Source organism: Xenopus tropicalis, chromosome 1 (assembly GCF_000004195.4).
Source record: "Xenopus tropicalis strain Nigerian chromosome 1, UCB_Xtro_10.0, whole genome shotgun sequence".
Taxonomy (NCBI): domain Eukaryota; kingdom Metazoa; phylum Chordata; class Amphibia; order Anura; family Pipidae; genus Xenopus; species Xenopus tropicalis.
In genome coordinates this window covers 156,489,981-156,502,033 of record NC_030677.2, presented here as the reverse complement: position 1 = coordinate 156,502,033, position 12,053 = coordinate 156,489,981, and the positions used below count along the sequence as shown (strand labels likewise).

The following is a 12,053-nucleotide window of genomic DNA, read 5'->3' as shown; positions in this document are numbered from 1 at the left end:
ATAAAAACTCTTTCATGTGAATTTCTCTCTTATATACTGTATATACTTTAAATGGGGACACCCTGATATAATTACTCCAATCGTGCTATTGATTTTGTTGAATATATACTGCATATTATCTTCACAGCCATAATCGGCTGCTATTAAGGGACACCCCCCTTATGAACACATGGAGGGATCATTGGACCATGGTGCATTTCCTAATTCCTGGCCTATCGCAACCATACTTGGAATTCCCACTCAAAATTAGTACTGAAGAAAACCAAGAAAATTGCCACAAGCTTTTCATAACTTTGCACAGGGTAAGTCTATAATAGTTACCTATTAGTAAATTGGGCTGGAATATATTAACATATTTTTTCAGTGTTAAAGCAGAGTGAATTTTTATTGATTAGTGGATCATACAGTATATGCAAATGGTACTCTTGCTTGTAAGACTAGCACTGTGTATTTGGTACTGTCAAACATCCGTCTGACAGCTCCTGACATATCCTGCTTATCCTAGTTTATACAAGAGCAGCTGTATTCAATGACATTGAAGATATGTAATTATAATATTACATTTTCTGCAACAAGCTGATGGTCTGTGAGGTTAAAAGATTTTGTGTCCCTTCTGTGCCCTTTATTAAATTAGGATCATGTCCCTACTTGGAATTAAAATATGGTTCTCCACGTCCATCATGATTCTGTTTTAAGCCGTCTAAATATTTATTGAGGGTTTTCTGTTTGCTCTACACTACACTGACTGAGGTTCCAGAGATAGGGCTATTAGGAAAGCCTACCTGATCTAAACTAACAGTTTGTGTCATTTCATGATCTTCTAGGGCAGTGCTGTCCAACTGGCGGCCCGCAACCCCCCTCTGTGTGGCCCCCCACCTGTCTGGCTGCTTTGATGACTTACCTTTGTGTAAGGTTTAAATGGTATCAGTACTGATCTTAACTGGCCCCATGCATGGTTCTCACCTCAGATTCAGGCTATAATCCCTCTGTATTGTTTAAAAAAATAATCCCCTGTACTGTTCTAATCTCTGCATTGTTTACCCCCTGCAGTGTTCACACCTCAGGCTCAGGCTGTAATCACCCACATTGTTCTTCTGTTCACACCTCAGACATTGTATGTACTGCCTGGTCTATGCTGCCTGTGTGTAGGCAGCAAAGGGTAGGCAGAGTATGGCACACAGGCAGGGTAGGGCAGGCAGAGTATGGCACACACAGGCAGGGTAGGGCAGGCAGAGTATGGCACACACAGGCAGCATAGGGCAGAGTATGGCACACCCAGGCAGGGTAGGGCTGAGTATGTCACACACAGGCAGCATAGGGCAGAGTATGGCACACACAGGCAACATAGGGCAGGCAGAGTATGGCACACACAGGCAGCATAAGGCAGGCAGAGTGCTGCCTGTGTGTGCCATACTCTGCCTACCCTATGCTGCCTGTGGGAGGTGAACCTGGCAGGGGTTTGTTTTGGGAGTTTGTTAGCAGTTGCAAATAGCAATGAAATGGGGAGGAGGAGGCATATGGATTTAAGGGTACGTCTTAATATGACATAATATAATTCTTTCACATATGAATGATGGTGTGAGTGAGGACGAAGCATTTGGGTTTTTGCTGCACTACCACCATAGTGATAAAATGGGTGTGGTTTGAAGTGGGTGTGGTTTAAAGGGGAGTGGTCAAAACTGGCTTCCATTTGCGGCCCTCCACCATGTATGCGAGAGAAATTCCGGCCCTCGGCACCGCAGAAGTTGGACAGCACTGTTCTAGGGTAGTGATATTCATATGGATGCTAAGCATATATAATGTAAGGCAAGCAGGTGATCAAACTTTATAATTTTGCAGAATTCTCCTATTAATTTCAATTTATGTTGCGTTAAATTAGTTGTTAATCATCTGAATACATGGAGTATTATTTTATATCACCTCTCTTTTATCCTTATATTCATTTAGCTTATTTTAAGTTCCATCATATTAAGTTTCTCCTGTGGTATGTCATCAAGAGGTTAAAACTTCAATCTGCATTTTTTATGATACTTTGATCTATACTTCTCAGACAGTTCGACCATTTATCCTAAGAAGGTCAAAGAAAGATGTGGAGAAACAGCTGACCAAAAAATATGAGCATGTCTTAAAATGCCGCCTTTCTAATCGTCAGAAGGCTCTGTATGAGGATGTCATTTTACAGCCAGGGTAGGTAATTAGTTTACTAAATTGTTTGCAAGATTGGCACATTTTCTAATAGACAATAACATTGTAAAACAATTGTTCAGAAATATGTGAAAAAGACAAAAGTAATTAAAGTAGGTACAAATTAGGATGATTTTCCAAGTATAATTTGATAGAAGGTTATCTTTATTACAAGGAATTGAGAATGTTGCATGTAATGCAGCGTCTCATCATAGCCTATCACTTGTAAGTCATGATGTATAGTGTGCTTCGATATTCGTGTATCAACTGATAGCTTCTTCTATGATGTTATTGTATCACATTGCAGACATGACAATCCTATTTTACTATTCTTCAACAGAACACAGGATGCTTTGAAGGGAGGGCATTTTGTGAGTGTTCTTCATGTCCTAATGCAGCTACAAAGAATTTGCAACCACCCGGATCTAGTTGATCCTCGTCCTGAGCATTCTTCATTTGTATGTGAAACACTCCAGTACAGGACGGCCTCTCTTATACTGCAAGTTCTGGAAAAAGATCCATGGAAGGTGATGGCAAAGCAGTTTTGTATTGTAACCATACAGCCAACCATTTGCTGACTGAAATATCTGGACATTAACATTTTAGTTAATGGTGAAATTTAGACATGTAGCCTCTTGAGTGGTACAGCCACAAAGTTACCACCATCCAAAGTGAAGGGCTTCTGTATACATCTAATAGACAGTAAAAGCAGAAGCACCTGTGGATCTGCATTGCTTAGGAAACAGCTTCTCTCCTGGGAATGGTGCTAGGTGCCATGACCTAAGATGTGTCAGGAAATAAATAATTTTAAGCATTGTTGAAATAACACACACACAGATATATATATATATATATATATATATATATATATATATATATATATATATATATATATATATATATATATATATATATATATATATACAGGTATTTAGATGTGATGTGATGCACTATTGTTTTTTATCCTTGAGAAAGGTCCTAACAAGGACCGAAACATTGGTTTTAACAATATATCTGCAATAAAAAATTTTTTGATGAAACATTGAAGGGTGTGCTGGCCACAGATGATTATTTTCTATATATATATATATATATATATATATATATATAGCAAGAGAATGAGCTGAGAATGCAGCTCATTCTCTTGCTTTATATTTTTTTGCTAGCACCCTGGGCATTTGAATTTCAATAGGGTGTGCTCCGTTTGTTCTTGTTATATATATATATATATATATATATATATATATATGTGTATATATATATGTGTATATGTGTATATATATATATATGTGTATATATATATATATATATATATATGTGTATATATATATATACACTGCATGTATAAGTACATAATTTAGAATTGGTACTATAGTTATATGAAGAGATGAAGAGAGTGTGCTCTTTCCATAATATATTATTTGCATTGGAGTTATATTCTGCATGTAACACTCATAACTAATATTTCTTTAAAAACAGATTACAGATATGTCTTTGTTTGATCTGTTTGGTTTGGAGGATAAAATTACTCGCTATGAAGTTCAGACTCTCCCTGGACAAAAAGTAACCAGAAAACAAATGGAAGAAATTTATGCCTCACCTGAGTCTGCACCTCGACCAACTCCAGTGAAAATTAAACCCAGCAGGTATGCCCTATCATGGAGAAACATCAAGGATACCATAATCAAAATAAATTGATTCATTTGCATCTAAAAAAATGGGTTTCATTCACTAATACTTGGAAGGTGTGTCAGCTATTGCAACCAATCAACAATTAGCGTTAGGCAGTCTGCTGCCATTACAATAATAAAAGCAATCTCTGATATCTTATGATATATTATTAAGTCATAAATATGTATTATATTTTAGTATTAACATATGTAAATTCTAATTAACATGTGGTTAATTAAGATCTGGATATATTTCAAGGTTATTTCAGCCAGTTCAGTATGGGCAGAAGCCAGAGGGTCGAACTGTCACATTCTCAAATGTTCCAGCATCTCGCATGGTGACTACAACTACAGCCACAGTTACCCAGCAGGGGCAAGCTCGAGGGCGTTCTCCAGTTACCACTGCCTCCTGCAATCAGGGTAAGTAATGTATACTTTTCCTGCAGTGTACATTATAAATGACTTAAGCACCCAATCCACTTTCTGACCTATGGCTCAAACATGCCACCAGCCTGAATGAATCCCCAAATCCTCCATACAACATTAGAGGACATTTTCTGAGTTAGAGACGGTTGCTTACTTTTCAGACTCATTTACACTTTGCATTTACTTCTATGGCATCTCAAAAGTCTTTAGGTGGTGGGATTTGATAAATCTTGGAAAACTAGCCAGGGAAAGTAAGTGCTAGCCATTTAAATTACAACCTTAAAAATATAAAATGAAGTTCAAATTCTCTGCCCTCATGTTAATGCTTGCATTTTGACTTTGCATGTAGGTTCCACTTCTAGTATCCGCTTTATTATATTACAGAACCTCTTTCTGATCTGCTTATTGACTGTTCTCATTAGGTGGTGACGTGGTAAAAATTGCTCAGCTAGCAGCAAGTGGTGGAACCCAAGGCAGAATTGCACAACCGAAGACCCCAGTGACCCTTCAGTTTCAAGGCAACACATTTACCCTGTCCCAAAGCCAACTCCGTCAGCTTACTGCAGGCCAGCCTCTTCAGCTACAAGGTAACACAGTTTAGTACAGTAAATGCCTTATGGGTTTAAACTGATATATATATAAGTGTTGTAGAGTATTACGCTATCATAGTACTTGCAATATAGTAACATCTTCTACATCTATCTTCATGCCATCAACACAGGCAGTGTACTTCAGATTGTGTCAGCCCCGGGACAGCCATACCTGCGGCCTCCAGGCCAAATGATAATGCAGACTGTGCCTCAGAGTGGTGCCATACAAAATGCGATAAATGCCCTGGGAAACCAGCTTCCTGCAGGCATGTCCTGTGTCACTTCAGCCCAATCAGGTAGTATTCCAGGGAAATTTAGTAGAGGGCAGAAGGGCAAGACTTTCTATTTTAAGAGAAATGCAGACTTGTACATTATACTTAGTGGTGTCTTAGTGCATTCCAAGGCACTCAGAATTTTTTTATATTTTTATTAGCAATCAGCACTGACATATAAATAAACCTAAAGGGGTGGCTTTCTTGCAAGCTTGAAGAAGAAAATGTACCCATCTAAAGTCCTTTGTGGCTCACAATGATTTTCTGCAATTTTTAATATATAGGAATAAAGTTCTCTCCAGGGTGATATTCCTGTATGTATCTGCCAGTATTCCAGTATTCCTGATTCATATGTGGCCAAAAATCGACCAGATATGAATCAGCAGGTGTGATTTTACTGTCCAGACAAGAACTGCATTGTCCTGTTGATGTGGTCCTCTCCCTACAGCCTGCATTTTCTTACATTATGATTTGTTTGTTGACCCGAGAACCAAACGATTGAAGCATTCTGATGTCACCCAGATTAAGATGGGCATATTGGAGAAAGATCCACTTGTTTGTTGACCTCACCAAATAAACAGATCTTAATCTATGATAAGCTTTATTTAATGCCAATAGTTAAATGAACATTCCTACCAGGAAAAATGTTTATAATGGGTAGAACAGTGTAATGTTCCAGTCTGGGTTTATTAACTAGAAATATAAGAATCTTGTATTACATGCCCCCAGAGCAAGTAACAGAAGCCTTATTAGCAAAAGATGGTAACTGAATTATTGCGATGAAACCAAGATGACAACAAAACACATTTTTAAACACACTTTTAAAGTCAAATGCGTATATATCTATATTGAGGATGAAAAAAACCCAAAATATCACAGTAACTTTCCTTTTAGCTTAAGTTACATAGTAACTGAAGTGTGAGGTATAGGTTCCATAGGTACAGTAAAATAGAAGAATAACTGTTTTTTTTTTAGTAGACCGAATAGCTCTTATCTGTCTCACCTGTCCATTAAACATAAAAGACGCCATTTTATGATACTGACATGTTTGCAATACTTTATGCAGGAATACCGGGACGAACCTTAATGCCCCATGGATGTGGGGATCCAGGCGCTGCACTAAAATCATCATCATCCTTTACTCCAGCTCAGGTAAAGACTGTTCACGTTTCTTAAGTGAAAGCAACACAACACTGTTTTTGCTGCTGAAGCTGGCCATACACAGACTAATATTACCTACAGAGTTGATTGCACCAGACTATGGCTTAAAAATAGAAAACGGCTTCTAACTGTGGATGCTCTCCTCTTTCTAAAAGTCTACACAGGTGACCAAATGATGATCTAGCCACCTAATTAGCCTAATTAACCCAAAGGTTTGTTTATTTGGCAATCACACTAAACAAACAATTGAAAGAGATGAATGAAAGGACATTTACTTTAAGGTCCCCATACACGGGCCGACTATAGCTGCCGATATCGGTCCCTTGGACTGATTCGGCAGCTAATCGGACCGTGTATGGGCAGAACAGAGCTGCCTGGCCGACCGATATCTGGCCTGAAATTGGCCAGATATCGATCGTCCAGGTTAGAAAATCTGGTCGGATCGGGGACCGCATTGGCTCGTTGATGCGGTCCCCGAACCGACTGCCCCATAACCACAAATGTAATCCGATCGTTTGGCCCTGGGGCCACTTTCTACCCGATATCGCCCACCCGTAGGTGGGGATATCGGGTGAAAATCCGCTCGCTTGGCGACATCGCCAAGCGAGCGGATCTTATAGTGTATGGGCACCTTTAGGATGGTCAATTCCTAAGGATTGGATCACAACAAAGTACTGAACTGAACTGTGTACATTTATGCAATGAGAGACAAGTTTGCCCATGAGCAGTAACCTATAGCAGCCAATAAGCAGGTAGAATTTACTAAAAATTGCATAGGAGCCTTATTCTGCTGATAGAACAGTTAGAGGCCTTAACTTTTCATCAGCTGAATAATCAAAAGTTTTTGGGTCTGGCTGTGCTGTGGTTCATATGAACATATATGTTCTTTGCACAGCAATGATGTGACATTTGATACATGGTGCAGATGATTGTAGAACCAACCAGTTTTATTTGTATGAATCTGAGGTGGTCACTGATCCCTCTAAGTACCATCTGAGATGGTATCATTGATCACTCTGCTACTAGATGTGGTCACAGTTTAGTTCACAGTAGTTCTACATTCAATACCTTGCAATACTAATGACCAGTAAAACTTTGCATAACCCCAAACATTTAACACTGTTGAGCACATAATGTATTGTAATGTGAATGCTTGTTATTACTTAGTTTAAGCAGCTATGCCCACAGTGTATGTTAACTGGTGTAAATCTGTTAATTAGTATTTATTTCTTGCTCAGGAGTTTGCAGAAGAAAAGCAGCGTTTGATGCGAGAGTGTCTAGACCGCCTCTTCTCCTCTAATGAGCGAAACTGTGGGCGAGCCCCAGTGTATGGAGCAGATTTGTTGTCTATCTGCTCTTTAAATGCTGCAGGAGCTGAACCTTCCATATCTGGATCACAGTGGGGCTGGGCAGGTTCGGCAAACTGTTTACGGTCTTCCAATTTACTTGATGATACCAGTGATCCTTTGCGCCATCTTATCCTGTCTCCTTGTCAAGATAAGGCAACCCAAGAATTTCTCAATAAAAGGTGTTTCTTTTTAAATAGTAAAACAATATGTGACTTTGCTAGCATTCTTTAAGCATATTAAATATGAAGGGGCTTTATTATAACCAACAGGTTGATACTAGTAATGAAAAAAATATTATGTTGGGTTATTGGGTACAAAATGCAAAGAACAGGCTTAAACGGCCATGTTTTTTTGACTTTTTACTCTGGACTGCAATGAATGCCCAAAAGCATAGGACTTGCACATATCTCAAGAATATATCACTGAGTTAGTTCAACAGTGCTGTATTCTTTTAGGAATGCATGGGGTGTTGTGTGGAAATGTAGAACAGCTTTTAACTAATATTTTCTGTATAATAATGAATTAATAAGAGTTAACATACTGGGTATCCTGAAAGAGCCACTACTATAAAGCAATCAGTATAAACCTTGCTGCAAACTGAGTCTGAGAGCAATGGTCTCTTGTCTGCATGAATGATGCAGGACATGGCAGTATCCAGAGGATCCTATATTTGGATGCTTTTATATAAGCCGATACTTGAAAACATTTGAAGGGAAAGGCTGAAGGCCCAGAGGGCAGTTGGTAGTGTATTGTCAACACAGTTTTTTATAGCTGTGTGGAACAAGGGGTAAAATGCTCCTAATAAACTCCTCCTTAGCCTTAACTGAAAGCACTGGGTGCAGTAATCTTCTCTTCAAAACAGTGGGTACCAAGTTTTCACTACAAAACCACCAAGGTAGCAAAATGACCCTGGTGCTATTACCCTAATAGTCTGGCTTAAGCCTATGTGTCAGGGAATTTATAAATAGTATGTATTTTCTTTTTGGTTGACTGGAATTATTTATGTGCATTGTGTAGGACACTTTGTGTGGTCCCATCTGTGATTGCTGCTCCACCAGTTCTGACCATGCCACATCCACCCCCTCGTTATACTCACAGTATGAATCTTCTGCGGGATGGTTTGAAGGAGCAAGTAGCTCCACATTTACATCATCTTCTGAGGCAAACTTCCCCTCATTGCATGCAGTTTCCCGATTTAAGGCTCATTCAGTGGGACTCTGGTAAGTTTCAACGAACGTATATTATTTGACTCTCTAACACTGGAAACTTATTCTTCCTGGGACTTCTACTGAAAACAAAATCTGACTTATGTCGCCTTGGAGTGAACATTTTAATATATGAAAATATATTAGCGGTTTAGAGTGTATACTGTGCACACTCAAGAAAAAAACAAGTTATATGCTGTTATATTGGGACATCTCTGTTTGCAAATGTCATAGCTTCTATGATACCCAACAATGCCTCCAATTGGATCATTAATGGCTATACAAAACCACTGGATCACTAAGGGGCACCTTTACTTACTCACGAACGGGCCGAATGCGTCCAATTGTGTTTTTTTCGTAATGATCGGTATTTGGCGATTTTTCGGAAAAATTGTCGCGACTTTTTCGTTGCCATTCCGAATGTTGCGCAAAATCTGGCGATTTTTTCGTAGCGTTACTACTTGCGCGAAAAGTCGCGACTTTTTCGGAGCCTTCGCGCCGAGTACGAAAGATTCAGATTCATTCAAGCTTCAGTATGGTGACTTTTCTTGGGCCAGGTTGGAGCTGCAGGGTGCCATTGAGTCCTATGGGAGGTTTCCAAAATCATGCTAAGTCTGAAAGTTTCGCCCGCCGCTTACGAGTGCTCAATACGAAAAAGTCGCGACAAGATACGAGCGCATCGTAATGGCTACGAAAAACTCGCGTTTTTTCGCGCAAATCGTATTGGTAACGAAAAAGTCGCGACAATTTCTGAAAAGTCGTAAAGGCACCGAAAAAATCGCAAAAAATACGAAAAAGTCGCAAAATGTTCGTTTTCCAATCAGAATTTTTCCAATTCGGATTCGTGGGTTAGTAAATGTGCCCCTAAGAGTGTTATAGGAGGAATTAAGCAAGTGTCTGGCCACACTGCCAGTAGGAAAACAGAAAAAAATGTATAGTGACTGTTTAGGGCAATGGCACATGGTGCTACAGTAATTCCTGCATTTTGGTCAAAGTTTTAGCACCTCTCAAAGTAATGGAGTTTCCCTCCATTACTTGCTCTCGCAATCACCTAAAAGTAATTGTGCTTGTCAGGCAACAGTCTCTTGAAAACACAGCCTGATACATTTCTGTTCTGTTTTCAAGTGAAAATCAACTACCAAAAGCATACACAAGACCATTTGTGTAATTGCCATAGCAAGCAATGAGAGGGGATTGGGGGCACTTGCCTCCCTTAAAAATGCCCCATGTGCCATTACCCTTACAGTTACTGCAAGCTGTTCGGCTTTCTACAGGCTATTACTCTGCTTGGAGATTAAAAGTGATTTCAGCAACAAAGATGGAAATGTATGTGTCTTGCACACCGAAGATCAAGGCTAGTGAATTGGGTTTCCAAATAATTAAAGGAAAATCTACCAGTCTCCACTTTTACTTTGGTTAATCCAACTTTTGACTTTTATATTGTAAAGGAAAACTATACCCTCAGAATGAAAACTTAGCCAACACATACTGTGTCCTAAAAAATGACCTGTTAAAGAATCTTACCAAACAGGAGCATATATATCAGTAAATATTGTCCTTTTACATAACTTGAACCACCATTGTGTGTTGGGCTGTGTGCTCCCTCAGAGATAACCTGACAGGAAAAAATGCAGCTTTAACTGTAACAGGAAGAGTGTGGGAGTAAGACACGATAAACTAGAAAAGTTTCTTTTTATGAATGTTTTATTTAGATGAAGTAGTTTTTACATATAGGCTGTTTATGTATTACTTACTTATTTCTATAGAAACCTGCAATGTTCAGTATAGTGTTTCCCATATGTTATAATGTTTCTCTCTAAACTGTACAGTATAAACTTAAGGTAATATTTAGAAATCTAAAAAAAACATTGTCACATCCTCTCTAGCAAAACAGCCAGTGGCTTTCAACATCTAATATACAGGTGTTATTTTTCAGAATACCATTAATCTGTGATATTAGCTCCTTTTATCAGATTATTTTGTGCCCATGTCATCAGTAAAAGCCACACACACACACATACATAAATTCTGTGCAGTTGTACCAGTGCTGTCCTTTCATACAATATGCAGGAAAGCTGGATGCACTTGCCGTACTTCTCAGGAAGCTGAGATCTGAAGGTCGCAGGGTTCTTATCTTCTCCCAGATGCTTTTGATGTTGGACATCTTGGAGCTTTTCCTGGACTTCCATGCTCTGACCTTTCTGAGGATTGATGAATTTGCAAATTATGACCAGTGCTATGTATGTAATGTTTTCTGTCTTTATATATTTTTAGCTGTTATGCTGTTTATTTGATCTAACCCATTCATCCATTCCAAAATATTGTTAACCTCTTTTTGTTTTATATAAAGCATTAGCAATTAACAAAAATAGTAAAGTATAAAATGTTGCCGTCAAGCCGCAGATGTTATTACATTGTTATTGTTTTTGTTTCATATTCAGTCTGTAGGGTTCATTTACGACCAATAGGTATAGTTCTAAATTGCACTCAGGAAAAAAACAGAGGTGCATGTACCTGTATGCACTGATTTGACTATTGCACCTGCACTGATGTGTAAAAGCTTTGGGTGCAAGTAAGCGTGCAAGTCCTAGAATTATCCCCTGTTATAAACAGGTGGTATTTTCCAGGACACCGATTGCATTTTGTGCTTACAGGTGCTCGTTCTTGTCTTAGCCGAATTGCATTCAAATAACATAACTGATCCGCATGCTCTGGTGCTCTTATACTGTCACTACCTTAAGTGGTGTCTTATTTATCAAACAGGTTTATGGTTGTCTGTCTTGACAAATAAGGTGCAAAGTGCATTGCACATAAATTTTGTGGCACGTCCAATTATTTTGGAATGTAAATATAACGTTTGCCCTAATATATTTTGTGTTCTAGATATCCATTCCACAAATATAAAGTATATATTTGTTTATACTGTCAGCATAAAATTAATTCTGTGGGTATAAATTCTTGCAAACAAAATCAGTCTTGACAAAAATAATTTTGTGGCTACATGTTTGTAAAATTAGTTCAGTGCTGACTGAAATACATTTGTAACTAGAATGTTTTTGCATTTATAGAATTAGTTTTGTGTGAAAGAATATTATTTTGGGACTACAAAAGATTTATATACTATTATATACTTCACGTGGACAAATTTTATTTTGTGCAGCTAGCATTCATTTTGTGTGGAGAGAAAATAGTTTTG

The 12,053-nt window shown here is 38.4% G+C and overlaps 1 protein-coding gene across 4 annotated transcripts in view; it reads left to right on the top strand.

Annotated features, from left to right (window-relative positions):
* The window catches only part of ep400 (E1A binding protein p400), a 59,107-nt gene that overhangs the window by 26,106 nt on the left and 20,948 nt on the right, over positions 1-12,053 (top strand). For 3 of the 4 annotated variants that reach the window (XM_012969290.3, XM_031892470.1, XM_012969287.3), the window contains 11 exons: positions 128-302; positions 2,051-2,187; positions 2,525-2,711; positions 3,664-3,830; positions 4,114-4,274; positions 4,703-4,867; positions 5,002-5,166; positions 6,209-6,294; positions 7,542-7,831; positions 8,670-8,872; positions 10,928-11,097. In XM_012969290.3, the coding sequence (XP_012824744.2) occupies positions 128-302; positions 2,051-2,187; positions 2,525-2,711; positions 3,664-3,830; positions 4,114-4,274; positions 4,703-4,867; positions 5,002-5,166; positions 6,209-6,294; positions 7,542-7,831; positions 8,670-8,872; positions 10,928-11,097 (1,906 nt within the window). The remainder of the gene's footprint in view (positions 1-127; positions 303-2,050; positions 2,188-2,524; positions 2,712-3,663; positions 3,831-4,113; positions 4,275-4,702; positions 4,868-5,001; positions 5,167-6,208; positions 6,295-7,541; positions 7,832-8,669; positions 8,873-10,927; positions 11,098-12,053) is intronic. The other variant, XM_031892472.1, reaches the window with a different exon arrangement.